Source organism: Columba livia, chromosome 1 (genome assembly GCF_036013475.1).
Source record: "Columba livia isolate bColLiv1 breed racing homer chromosome 1, bColLiv1.pat.W.v2, whole genome shotgun sequence".
NCBI lineage: Eukaryota > Metazoa > Chordata > Aves > Columbiformes > Columbidae > Columba > Columba livia.
In genome coordinates, this window is record NC_088602.1 from 174,846,809 (window position 1) to 174,861,339 (window position 14,531).

The 14,531-nt window shown below is 36.5% G+C and overlaps 1 protein-coding gene across 1 annotated transcript in view; it reads right to left on the minus strand.

Moving 5' to 3' along the window:
• Positions 1-8,626: 8,626 nt before the first annotated feature.
• CAND1 (cullin associated and neddylation dissociated 1) overlaps positions 8,627-14,531 on the minus strand; it is a 28,305-nt gene continuing 22,400 nt past the window's right edge. Inside the window, exons 11-15 of the mRNA XM_065048464.1 lie at positions 14,129-14,224; positions 12,305-12,474; positions 12,044-12,208; positions 11,711-11,818; positions 8,627-10,665 (exon numbers count right to left, since the gene is read on the minus strand). Of these exons, the coding sequence (XP_064904536.1) occupies positions 10,441-10,665; positions 11,711-11,818; positions 12,044-12,208; positions 12,305-12,474; positions 14,129-14,224 (764 nt within the window). The 3' untranslated portion in view covers positions 8,627-10,440. The remainder of the gene's footprint in view (positions 10,666-11,710; positions 11,819-12,043; positions 12,209-12,304; positions 12,475-14,128; positions 14,225-14,531) is intronic.

Consider the following 14,531-nt stretch of genomic DNA (forward strand, 5'->3'; position numbering starts at 1 on the left):
TGGATGGAGGAGGAATATTGCTGTGGTGAGCACCCACCTGCACGGAACTTCATGGTGTGGGTGTGAAGTTTAGAAATTATTCCAATCAAAAGACTGAAAACAAACTTTGAAGTGAGCCAGTGATAACAGAAAGCTTCAGTATCTCGTTAAGAAAAACAAAATTACAAGATCCATTTCAAATCCATTGTTCCAATCCATGCAATTTCTTGTCTGATGAAACCTTGCTGGTTTGTCTACCCTCATTTCTCTGGTATTTGTTAATGAGCTTACAGCGCCATCTCCTGGAAGTCAACAATTTGCTGGAATTGCTCCTGAAACTTAATTTTCATTTCACTCTGCTCATACAGCCAGATAATACTCCAGATTCTGCCATGACAAGGCAACCAGGCGAAGTAAACGGATGAACAAACGCACTATTAACCTTTTTTTCTTAGTAGACATACTGTAAACAGCTATAATGAACACAGGATAAGAATGGAGAAGTTGATTTTAGCTATACACGGTTTGGGTGGAATCATTTATGCTCAATTTTTAAGAGGCAGCAGCAGGTTCACAATTCTAGAACCAGCAGTGGGAGAGTACAGACCTGCTCAAACAGATCTGACCATTCACTGATCCAAAGAGACATTAAAGGGTTCCTGGTTCAAGTCAGAGGGTATAAAACCAGAGGTCCAAAAGGCTAATACTAAGATGAAACGACACCACCACCAATACATGATACTTCAGATTTAAGTCTGATTTCCTTTCAAAAGGACTGAGACATTTATAGTAGTAAAATCACTTTCACATAAAAATGCCCTTGTCAGAATTAATTTTACATGTTTAAATTAACATATTGTCACATGGTTTTATTTAGCACTTAGCATTTGAAAAATAACAAACGATTGTCTTTTTTCAGATGATTGAAACGATTTCAATAATTTGAAATGATACTGTTTACTTGCATCTAAGATAAACTGTAGCTTCAAAAAAATTAAAACATTGGAAGATTGAAAAAAATATAGAAACTCGGCCATTCTTAGATACATATCTACACATACATGCTGATATCTACTGGAGATTTTAGTGTGTTAAATTAGCCATTTAAAAGAACACAAAATGCAGCTACAGTATGTTAATATTCTTAATGCTGCAGCTATATATAACAATAATACTCTTAGGCACTTTGTTATATTTGTGGTGCATTCTGAAAATTTCATTGTGTGGCATAAAGAATGTATTTTTCTTATCTGTGGTTACTACTGAACTTCTCGTGAAGAAACAATGGTTGTTGCAAGAGAATTCACATTATTTGTGTATTATCCTATTGAATGGGATCGTACCCAATGTTCTTGTTACCACATCCAACTGTAGAGTTGTCAGAACAAAAAAAATACAGTTAGAGGATTAAAATACTCACGTAAAACAAGTTATTTCATTAAAAGGTTTCAAGGCTTGATATTTAAGGATCTTTCTGAAAAAAAAAAAAAAAGCAAAACTAGGCAAAATCAGTTATTTTTATGATCTAATCAATGTTATATAATAGTCGGGGCATCATGTCTCTCTGGAAGAATCTGCAACCACCACTATTTTATATTCACAAACTCCTACCAGACGGGTCAGTTGAGGCTACAGGGATACCTTGCACACAATGCAGCATCCTGCTTTTGAGCACAAAAACAACCTTCAGCACTGTGCAACGTATTTACCAACACGTGACAGTGTATTTACTGGGACAACCAGGCAGAAACGTTTGGATTTTTCTTTAACAAAGGCCATTGGTGAGCAATGAAGACAGATTTCACTGAGAATCGACTCTTCTTCAGCCACACCATCAACCAGCTGTAAGAACAGATTTATCAAAGATGCTTCGGATGCCATTCTCAGATACTGTACTTTTAATAAATCTATTTCCACTACTATGCCAAAGAAATATCTGGTCTGCAAAATGGAGCACATTAACTATGACATCTTCATAGTCAAACATACCATCCTGTATGCAGTCCTCCGACATTTCCTAAGGCTTCTCTGTTTCTGTTAACATTGGCTTTGTCAGAAATGCATTCTGTTTTTATTGCTATGGGCTGAACTCTGAATAAAACTACAGAAAAGTACACAAGATCTAATGAAGGCAAGCAAGACTGGCTTTTGCAGTGACATAAAGCAAACAAACACTCACAATAAAAGATGTCATGTGTTTACAATCCTGAAGTGCATGTGTTGGAACATTTCTCTTGTAAAAACACTGTACAGCAGCACAGAAACAAAATGGTGACATTTAAGGCTAACTTGGCAAATAAATACTTAAATTTTATATTATATTCTTTGCCTTTTCAAAGCAATATCCAGAAAGATTGCTTCTTGAGATGTTAAAGAATTAGCTGCAGTCTACAACAGTAGCTGGTCACTTGCTGAGAAGTCATCTCCTTCAAAGCTGATTTAAACAGGCTGGTAAACCAGTCTGCAAATACCTTTTTTTAAGAACACACATTCTTGGTTTCAAATCGATTTTATCCACTAGACCGCGTTAAAGCTCGACTATAGGAGATGAACAAACAGCACATGTGCTCCCACCTGCTCTTCACCACTTCCGAAGGCAGGAGAGAGAAGAAACATCTGACTCAATTCCCACAGAATGTTTTAGCTGATCCTGGGAACTGTGTGTTGTGGTTTTTTGCTTTACTTCATTAGTTGACATAGCAGCATTTTTAAGTTTCCTTGGTTGGAAATAAATTTCCTTTATTGGAATGATTAGAAGTATTTATTAACTCTTAGTTTCAGCTATGAAATGCTGTCAGAGGAATTATTTAAAATTGTATTACTAGAGGTGAATTCTCCAAAAGAAGACCAGTGAAGCAAGCCAATTTTTAGGATGAACATTCCCCTTGAAAAAGTAATTGTGTACTTATTAAAATTACAATTAAAAATACATGTCAAAAGAGCATTGCAACCTTACCAGCAAACTGGATAAACCTGCAAATAAGCTTGACTCCACTATCTCAAATAAAACAAAGCCTGCTTACATCTACTTACCTGTTGCAATGTGAATTGGAGTTGACGTGACCAGATTTTTTTCTGCACCATATCGTTCCCAACTTGCAACAGCGTATTTTGCTAAGCATAACAAATCACATCTGTATTGCAATAGCAGCCACTGGGTTGCTCTAAAACAGGTCCGATTCTCTTTAGTCATTCCTATAGGTTTCAAAATAATGTTTGTTCTCTCAGCTGGAAGATGTGATCCCACAGAAACACAGAATTTTACCAGGTCTATTTGTTTAGCCATACTAGATGTCTTTTTGTCTCTTGTGTGTACTCCAGGACAGTGAACAAATACTTCAACCAAAGAAAATTTACTCTAGTCTGCAGTGTTCTTCTTGACCTCCTTCTATAGAAGTGGCTAAACCTGCCAATGGACCCTCTTCTTTCCCATCTTTCTATACATTAAAAGATAAATGGGAAACAAATGCACACGGTCAGTTGCTCAACTGTTTCTGCACTCTTCCCAAACCACCTGTCAAACTCACCCTCCCTTAATCAAAGAGAACTTGGATAACTAGTATTTTGTTGATAGCTAAGCTATGAAAAGTCTTGGAGCAATAAATGCCTGATGACACCAGTATTAAGAAAAAAGAGACCATTTGCCAGACTGTAATATCACGGAGATTCACATTTGTATGTGACAGCCTGCCCTTGCCTTCCTTTTGGCTAAAAGTTTCCTGAACCAGCCATGTTCAGCTGCCCAACAGACCTGAAATCACTCATTAACAATCACATATATTCAAGATTTCTCAAAATTCTTTGGCCTTACATACCCCTTGATAATATCCAACTGTTTCAACCTGAATCAAGCTATTCAAATCATTGAGGAAAAAAAAATCACTTTCTCCATAGGTAAGTAACCTCCTCATTTTTCTTACAAAACTCTACATAGAATGGCTGAATACACAACACTAAAAGCCACTCAACCACATTTCAACTTTAGACTTGTTTTTTTAATCAAAATATTTAGAAGGGAAAATAATAATTTAAAAAATATGCTGCAGGAATCAAGTACCAACACCACTACAAATTACAGAATCATGGTTTTTCTTATTTTAAAAAGCTGGGAGTAAAAGAGAACTGAAAAAAACTGTCAGCTTCTCAGAAAATTATATGCATCTAATGCTGTTGTGTCTACATACACAGTCTCCAAAAATCCAAGGAGAACAGTGTGTAATCTTCCATGTCAAACAACTTTTTAATCATTTGTATCTGCTACTTAGAGACACGGGTATTCTACCACTTCATTACAGCTTAGTTCAACCCACTGTATATACGCCAAAATTGGTACCATGTGAGAAAGCAGCACAGTTTAGTGTTCTACTTTGGCTGCCCCCTGCCGAGGTACTAAAATCAACCATCTTGTCCATCTGCAGCTTCAGTTCCACATTTCCCATGTTGCTGATATGTTTTTTCTAAACAAGTCACAATTCAAAACAGAGACAGGGGTTTTCAGCCTACCGTCTTAGGAAAAACAAGAACTCAGTTCAACTCAGCCACTTAAACTTAGTATCTTTCTCCTAATAAAGACCCATTGGATCATCTCTGAATTTAGAAAAAAATATCGTCAAGTTGTTTGACTTTGAAAATGAACCACGAATATGGGAAATTCAGTATGTGTTTTTTAAATACTGGTCCATTTTTACCCTTCTGTGGCTGACATTTCAAAGTTTGTTATCTGTGTGAAGATAAGTAGCTGTGGAGGGAAAAGAATCAAAGTACCTCCTTCTGTATGTGTCAGTATGACAGAATCACAGAATGTTTGGGATTGGAAGGGACCTCAAAAGATCATCCAGTCCAATCCCCCTGCCGGAGCAGAAACATCTAGATGAGGTTACACAGGAAGGTGTCCAGAGAAGGAGACTCCACAACTGCCCTGGGCAGCCTGTTCCAGTGCTCTGTCAAATATGAGAAGAAACTTCTTCTCAGTGAGGGTAAGTGGAACCTCTTGTGTTCCAGTTTGCACCCACTGCCCCTTGTCCTATCATTGGTTGTCACTGAGAAGAGCCTGGCTCCATCCTCATGACACTCACCCTTTATATATTTATAAACATTAATGAGGTAACTCCTCAGTCTCCTCTTCTCCAAGCTAAAGAGCCCCAGCTCCCTCAGCCTTTCCTCATACAGGAGATGATCCACTCCATCATCTTTGTGGCAGAACTTTGCTCTTATAACACAAACCTTCCCCTGGCAAGCTGGTCTAGAGCTACAGATCATCTAATACAGTGCCAGCATTAACAAATCAAGGGGCAAGAGAAAAATTTACATGAAGACATCCTATTAGCTGTACCGTGCATGAAACATCATTTTATTTTGTCCTTAGGCATGTTTTCACATAAGGAAATTGTGTTATTTTTTAAATACTGGAAATTCCAGTGCATTTTAGGCATACCGCATTTTCATTGCGGAGGGGAGTGGCTGAACTATGAACTTCCTCAAAAATGGCATTCAAGGTTGCATTTAAGCACAGCATTTCTCTGAGAAACCCCTCCATAAAATGGATACTACATACAATTAATGAAAGAATTGTCTTCATGCACAATGGAAATGTCATAGATATGGGAGATAAACCTGAGCCTTCTAGCAAATAAACTTAGTAAAGACTGGATGAAAAGCATTCTAGAGGACTCGAGATTACAACATCAGGAATCCCCAGGATGGGTGGCACCAAAGTAATAGCGATGAGACCATTAAGAGTCCAATCCTTGGTCAGTTAAAGAGAAGGAAGGCTGGGGGTTGAACAGAAACTGCAGTTACATGTGCACAATTTTTATCTTTAAAAGAACATTGGGAAAGAGTGAATTGGGAACTTTTTCTACTACAGGAGTATCTTTACTGCACTGAACCAAGTGACGCAGCTTATTTCCTAAAGTCTGCAGCAGCCATGTTGAACTGCCTCCAAATTGTCAGGTGGGAGAAATATAAAGAGAATTTCTTCAAATAACAGAAAATATAGTGAAAATATAATTTAAAAACTTGAAATCCCTCAGAATAAAAGCATTTTCAGAATTATTATGTATTTTTGTGAAAAATACCTCTGGTTGGATTTTTTTTTAAGGAAGCAGCAGGCAATAGAAAGGAAACATTCCAGTTCTGGGATCACAGAAGTTCACAGCTTGCTAATTACTGGCTGGTTTTTTTTTCCTTCTGTAATTCCCATTTTTCAAAAATATGACCAAAGGCAGAACACAAAAGAAATGAGAATTATTTTCAGTGAAAACATTCTCTCTCTAAGATTTCATTTTTGCTTTCTCAGTGCTACATTTCAGGTAACATCTGTCTTCCAGCCAGAGTCTGTGCGGTTCTCAGAAACACTCTTATTTCTTCTCTGGTTCAGGGCTATGTTCTAAACCACAATATACAGACTAAAATCAACAGGAACCCTTCTGCTTGTTTGGGGTGGGGGGTGGAGGACCTTTCTGAAAGCAGTTTTCTCCTCATCGAAGATTATGTGGAAACATTAAAGCCTCATGGGCTGGAAACAAAGCTAAAAAGTCTAACTCCCTACCCAGACAAAATTTTGCCTGACCCTCAAAAAAGCACCTCTGGCAGAAAACTTCCCTGCTTCACCAACACTGGTCAAGGAAGATTAATTCACTTTGTTATTCTCAAGAACTCTGGTTCCTTCTCCCCCAAACTCAGACGCAATGAGAAATTATAAATGGATATTGATGAAAAAGGTCAGTTTTAGTGTACGAGCTATAACTCTACATTGAAAAGCTCAATGTCACAATGTCTGCCTGTTCGTGTTCAACAGTGCAGCACACACATCTTTCCATTTCCTAGCAAGGAGGAAACAAGGACAAAAAGAAAATAATAAACAGGGTAGTACTTTTCATTTGCCCCAAATTCATTTTAAGAACAGTAACAACAACCAAAAAAAGTACTTTTAATCTGAAGTTTGGAGCAGCAGGGAAATAAAACTCAGACACTGCAGGCTTAACTGTTTGGTATTCAGCAGAAACAGGTGTCAATTCAGTCAGAATCATGATTAACAAAACCAAAAAACCTCACACACCTTTCAAGGCCACATGTTACTTCGCTTTCGACTTTATCTCAAGGGGAGGCGAGGAAGGGTAAGTATCTGTAAATATGAGAACAGCTGCTACAGCACCACTACTAACCAGTCCACCAGAGCAGGGTGAACTTGCTCCTGACATCGTTACTGATTATCTCTGTAAAGCCAAATACAACAGTAGCAAATACGAACTTTTAATTCATGTATGTAACTTGAGTTGATGAAATGTTAAAATAATCCTTCATTTGAGAAAAGCAATGCTGCTTGCATGCATATGTACCGCTTTGTTCACCTCATAAAACTACAATCTGGAAGTAGTTCAACTCTTTCTATTCTGTCAACTGCTATATTAGATGTAAAATTCTGAAGGAAAATTAGAAAAAAAATCAATTTACATGACTGAAGTGCAGCATTAAAGTACTTCTAGTTTTCAATTTATAATTTTCAAAAATATCTCCCTTGCAAGCATGGCAAGATTTATCATGGAGCATTAAGTACTTTTGAGACAGAAAAAATATTTAAAGGCAAGAATCTATAATGCAAAGACTAGCCAACCATTTCTATGTTTTGTGCAAGCTTATTAGTTGGTCGCAATTGCCTGTGTGCAAAATGATGAAAAGCACAAAAGAAAGTCCTAATCATACCAAAAAGCTTTAAGCGCAGCCTTTCAGAATTCTGGTTTTGTTTTAGTAAGAGCAATTTCATATTTTAGTTTCAGATATTTAGCATTTAAAGAACAGCTACAGGTATTCCTGATATCATCCTGATATCACACAACTACCTGAACCTAATTGCACTAAAAGCATAAATACACTAGATTCATTCAAATACTTGGATATACAGTGTGGAAAACAAAACAAAAAATCAGGCAATTAAGTGAAAAATCAGTGGAATTTGAACAGCTAACCTGGTTAAGATTTTATAAAACTAATAAATAATTTCAGCAATTACAGTGCAGTCACCACCTTTATAAGCCTGTCTTCCTGTGTCGCTGAAATAACTGCTACTTGGAGGGAACCACACTCAGAATTTCTGTAATTTACAGGAAAGACTTAGTTCTTATGTTCCCATCTGCTTCATCAGTGGTCAAAGTGAAAATTACTCTCTTGGAAGAAAGCATTCACTATGTAATATAGCCCATCCTTCTGTCCTTAAGCTTGCTCCACTGTAATGTACTGTAAAACAAAGTGAAGATTATTTGCATCCACCACATTAGGCTTTATGGAAGCACATAAAGACACAAATCTCTCAACTACGAATACAAGTGTTCTGTTTACTTACCGTTGTCACCTACTCCATTTACATATTTTAGCCTCATATTTCATGTTTCTCATACCATTCTCACACCTAGCTTTGGGGCTGTAAAACATTTTAATGCACGCTGAAAACTGAACACAAAAGTTCTAAGATTAGTTTGACAACTAATTAGCACAACAGATTCTTAATTAGGAGGCCTGTATATTGCTGTAATTGAAGTAGATGAGTTATACAGCAAGATAAAATGCAGATAATTCACAGTGCTTTTTCTACCATATGGTTTCTCTCTAGAGTCATCTCATTCTTTTTCATGACATTTAGATATGTTGGTACATTTAATCTCATTTATTTCTACTTCCAGAAGACAATTGTTACATTAGTATGAAGACTTTGGAGACAGAAAAAGCTACAATTTCAAAAAATTCTACAGCATTAAAATTGTTACTACTGAATGAGTTCGTAAATCTCTTCGTTCAGGTCCTTTTAGTAAAGTAAAATGCACCAATATCTCCCCTACTTTTCCCAAGCTGCAGGTGTGTAAGGTGAAAAATTTGCCCCTGACCCCAAATGCTCACAGGAAACTGTCTCTGAGGTCATAAAAGCGTATGTTTGTTTAGTCATGTAGCAGCTTATGCCACGAATCCATGTAACAGGTTTCCAAAATATCAAACTATCTAAAAAATACCAGTTAACTAGAGAAAAATCAAATTCAGATCTGACTAAAAATGACAACTAAGCAACTGTATTAACCTAGTAATGACGAGGCTCAATTTGAGGCAGCGGTTCCCCATCCTTTGCTATTAAATGCCCAAATCCAGTTCACTGCGGCAGTGCCAGCTATCACCCTCTAGTCCACTTTTAGACTACTTCAGCATATTCACGGCAGATTTTTTTCATTTCTCTGTCTGCTTTTTCTCTCTCTCTCCAGCCTTAAGGCCATTCCCTATTTCCTCTCTGACCAGAACACTGAATGACACTTGCAGCACTGCAATCTAGTGGTGGTTCCACATGCCAAAAAACATTTTGACAGGCACAAACAAAGGCCTGGCAATATTTGTCTCAGTAACACCATATTATCAGTGCCTTAACAAAAGCTGTTAGATGAAGAATAGGAGGTAGAAGCCACTGAAGAAACCTCATTTTCTATGTTTATAACAAAAGTTGACTCCAAAGGTCAGCAGCCACTAAGCAGCTATTGCTGTTCTCTGCTTATTTTACCTCCATCTCATCCTATTTCCCTCCGATCTTCTGGTTTGTCCACCTCAGTTCCAGGGGATCCAGCCTTTGAGTATGAAAAACCATGAAAACTGCAGGAGTTGTCGCTTTTGCTGTAAGAACATCTGCAGGGTCATACTTCTGGCATTTAAAAAAGCCACGTCAAGACAACCAGCTTCCATTCACCCCTTCCTGTATGAACGGTCTGTATGTCATAATACCTGCAAACTGCACTGATCCAGTAGAACTTATTTTAAGTTGCATTACGAATAAACTACACATGCTGGTTTACAGACAATATATATTTGTAAACTTACTCATGCAAAATTAGTGTGCACAACAGGGATATTTGTTTTCTAATCCCCACACCTTTAAAAATGACATTAATGTCTGCTTTTTTTTTTGAACTGTGCCCAAACTCTCTCTTTAATATAATAAATCTTACACAGAATTCATCTGCCAGCCAAACCAATTTATGAAGCTGAAACAAAAAAGAATAAAAAGTTATACAAAAACATGGTGCACCTGGATGCTTGATTCCCACCTCCCTCCCTTTTTTGCTTAAAAGTAGAAAGAGTGAATAAAAGCAAAAAAAAAAAAATCATGGTCACAAAATTTTGACATTTTAATCCTAAACATTACAGGGCAAATGGATGTTGGAACCTATTTCCATACACCATGCGTCAACTTTAATTCCCAAATGTGGCCAAATCCACTAAAACAAGAGTGGTTAACTAACTCTGGATTATGGAATTACATTTCTGGAATAAACGCTAGAAAAGCAACAATGGGAAAAGCCAACTGTCTCCATAAAGGTAAATAAAGTGGAACAATGTGTAGATTAGATAGTTTTCCTGTTTCTTACTCATAACCTGTCAATTCAGTGCATCATATGGTTCAACATAATGGTCCCCATTTTGGACAAACATCTAACTAGTGTCCATTGATTCCAAGTTAGTGGATGATGAATCTTTCTGGATACTTTCAAAGATGGCTGCCAGCTCAGGGTTAGAGCTTATCTGGGACTGAAATTCACTCATTAATGGACTCTTCTCTGCTTCTGGAATGGTTAGAAGCGCTGCTACTGCCCTCATAGCAGATCGTTTCAGTTCATCTTGCTTCTCAAACTCCTGTTTCACTGAGTTCGCCTTTACCTGGGGGAAGATAATGAAAATGTTTGCAACTTTTGCTTAACCCTTCCTCTACACTGACCTTAAAAATTTACAGCTTCCAAAGACCTGTTTCCTTCCACACTACCACTTTGCACAGCTTTCAAAATGGCCTAAGCTCTAAACTGAAAAAAAATAGAAGTACAAAACCTCTCCAAACATCTACTTTTAGCAGACTTTTTACCAGCAGCTTACAAGTAGGACTGAAACTTGAATACTGCATGGTAAGCAGAAAAAGGTTGTAAGCTCCCAAGTCAATTACCAAATCAAAACAATTATAACAGCCAGCCTCCAGCTAGTAGGGTCAGTAAACAACATTAAAAGGATATTACCACAATACTTCCACCTTCTAGAGAACAGAGATGTTTTAAAAGTTGACCTTCATTAGAATAACTGCTTATCCTTCTGTAATAATTCTCAAAGCTGTTTCAGTGATACAAACTAATTATCATTAAAAGCAGACAAATTTCTTGATGGGAAATACAACAGATTACAGTAATGGAAAAGGTAAATCAGGCATCGAATGACTGTCAGAGCATGCAGGTGCATCAAGACAAGAGCAGGAATGGAAGAAGACTGTGCCAAGACTCAAGAATCTTTTAATATAAATTAAGAAAGGAAAACCAAAACCACTGCTTTACACTGACTCCATCCTTTGTCACCCAAATGTTTCTCTGCAACAATGTAATCATTAGAAGTCTGAAAAACTCTCAGTATTCCAGTTTCAGTATTTATAATGAAATGAGACAAGTTGCCCAAGTGGCAGCTAGATTTTTAATGAACGAAAGAAATGCATCAAAGAAACAGAGGATTTTTAAAAAGAAGCTAACAAGTCTACTCTTCCATTTGTAATTTAAACAAATTTAACACATATAAGGGCCCACAAATTTATATTGCTCTATTGCAGCTTATGAACTATCAGTCAGGAAATGCTGCAGAAACACACTTAGAATCTCTGAAGAATTAATCACACATGAGTTCATTTAAACTTCTACAAGACAACACAAAAGAATTAAATTTAAAACAATACCTTAGTTGTACATGTAGCACGTAAAGGCTCAACAAGCCTATCCAGTCTCTGCAGCACCGCGCTCGGACAAAGGGTGGACAACCTCACCAACATTAAAAAGGTTAACATCTGGGTTGAGACAAAACCAATTCAACAATCAGTTATGCTCAGCACATATATGGAGAGATTTCCTACAACACAGTGTAACCTTTTGAACAGCCACACCTCAAAGAAAATGGCAAATACAGTGAAGTACTTAAGCATATTAGGTAATATTTTTACCATTTCAGTCTATTCACCATTTCAAATATTTTTACTAAGTCACTGCTTACCCAGAGAAAAATGACAGCTAACCTTAATATCATAGTGATCCTTCAGGCCATCTTCAACATGGTTTAAGAATTCAAATATATCTAGTCTATCCAAACAGCTATCCAAAAGGGTATACATGCACTCAAAAGCTGCTTTCCTTATGTCCAACCCATCGTCAACTGTATGCTTAAATGGTCCCATTTCCACCTGTCAGCAAATAAAAAGCAAAGTTCAAAAGCAATATACCTAGAAAAACAAAGAACCTACTTGTGTATCTAGCACTGTTTTTCTTAATTAACATACCTCTCTGATTAATTCCTTTCTGACTTTTGTTTCATTGTAAAGATGAGGAAGAACAGTATCTAAGAGGTCCCTTATTAGCGATGGTTTATTGTGAGCAGCTGAATTAAATGTCACTAGGGCTACTCTCCTGACATTGAGATCTGGGTCCTCCAATGTTTTCAGAAAATCACCTGCAATCATGTACAAAAATAAAATCAATCTATGAAGACCTTTTTAATTTGCTACTTTAAAAGTATCTTTGCTTAGTTTTAACCTTTCAAAAGAATGTATTTAGCTCAGGACTTGTTCTGATGTAACATACCTGCTGTTTTCGCATGATTACACAAACAAATCTATTTCATTATAATCATATCAAAAGTATTATATAACTGAGATATATGGTATTTCAGGTAATGAAACAGAACTAGAAAAAACACCACCAAAATAAATGGCTATCACTTAATGATATTTCAACTGTTTTGTAAAGGTACAGCATGGAAACTAATAAAAATCATATGTAACACAGTCTTCCCTTTTCTCCATTACAGATCCATTCACACCTCTTATGAAAACTATCAGTATATTGATTTTTAAACCTGAAATTGGCATATATTGAGAATTCCTAAATTACCAGAAGACAAACCCATTTGGTATATATTAATGTAGCAACACCTCCCTCACACCACCCCATCAAAAACCTGGGCATTTTCAATTTAGGATGTCTATAGTTCTATAAAACAGCCTTACAAAAATAAAGGTCTGCAGCAAGAAATCACAGTTCCCCCAATGTTTGTGAAGTTTTACTAGCAACTTCCAAGAGAGTAATTTTTGAAAGGAGAAAAACAAAAGGGCGTGAACATCAACATTACCCAGGTGTTTGTCTTATGTGTACAAGTAACAAAACTAAAGATGACTGAGATTTGTTAACAACTAGATTCTTTGACTGGATAATCAATAACTATTTCTAGAAACTGAAGAGGCAAGGCAGCCTCAGTGGGTGGGACAGCAGGGTTAAAACCCACAAGCACAGTCAATTCTTTAACATATTATTAAAAAATTGAAGCTTAGTGACTGACACCACTGCTCCATAAATAAAAACCTTTCACTCTATAAAACTGGGTGTTTTCAAATTTTTTTTTTTTGCCTTACTAGTTTTAGTAGCATGTGCTTTTTTAAACAGATCTTTAAACCTGTTACTGAGCCACTATAAAACATTCACCATAGCATATTAAACAAATCTATAACACTTTGTCATACGAACGAAAAAAGATCAAAAAACCACAGCACTGCAAAACTCTTCATCACACTGTTGCTATAGTGAAAGCTCTGATTACCTTATCCCTGTAAAAATATACACGCTTCCAATAACTTACAGATCACAAAGCGTTACACAATCCTAAGGACCTAAATTTACAATTTGCCACCTGGTAATACTCAGAATTCACATGTGCATGCATAGTTTAAATGACTGAATGTTAAATATTTCCAAGACCACCATTCTGGGTAAAGACAGTACCTTACTACATCAAACTGATATAATTTGACAAGAGCATGGGAAAGGAAACCAGCTTTTGGGTACTGCCTTCCTAAAAGCCTCCTTTTATTCTTTGCCCATCACAGCTACAATACATATCATTTTTATCACACAAGTTTACTGACGAGAATTCTAACAAGCTAGAATTAATAGGAATAATTGGCTAGTACAGAAACATTTTAAAACCCTTCTAAAAGCTTCTGTTAGCAGTTAATTCTGGTACCTGCAAAATATCTTTTATCAAAACACAACATTAAGTGCAAATCTATCACTTGAAAACATAGAAGCTGTTACTCAAGTAGAGAACTTACCTATGCAGTTCTTCAAGAGTGGGTCTATGGGTTGTGGATGATCAGAAATAGTGAACTTGACAGCAGTAACCACCGAACTTCGTGCATAGGAGGACCCTAAGATAAAACAGAAGCATAAATATGTAACATTAAAACAATACAACCACAGAATTTAAAATCCTGTTCTATTCAATTCTTTTTAACTTCTAATACTGTTAAGAACACTAAAGAAGAAATGTTACTTGTTACTAGCAAAGAAATGTTTTCTCCATAAATGTACTTGTGTTACATTTTAAACAGGAGAGCAGAGACCATAATATTTTTAACAAACATTTAAAATTATCTGCTCCAGAAAATTCAAATAATGAGCTTATTAGGGCAGATTATCTTTAATTCACTACATAGGCCTACAAAGCACTCTCTT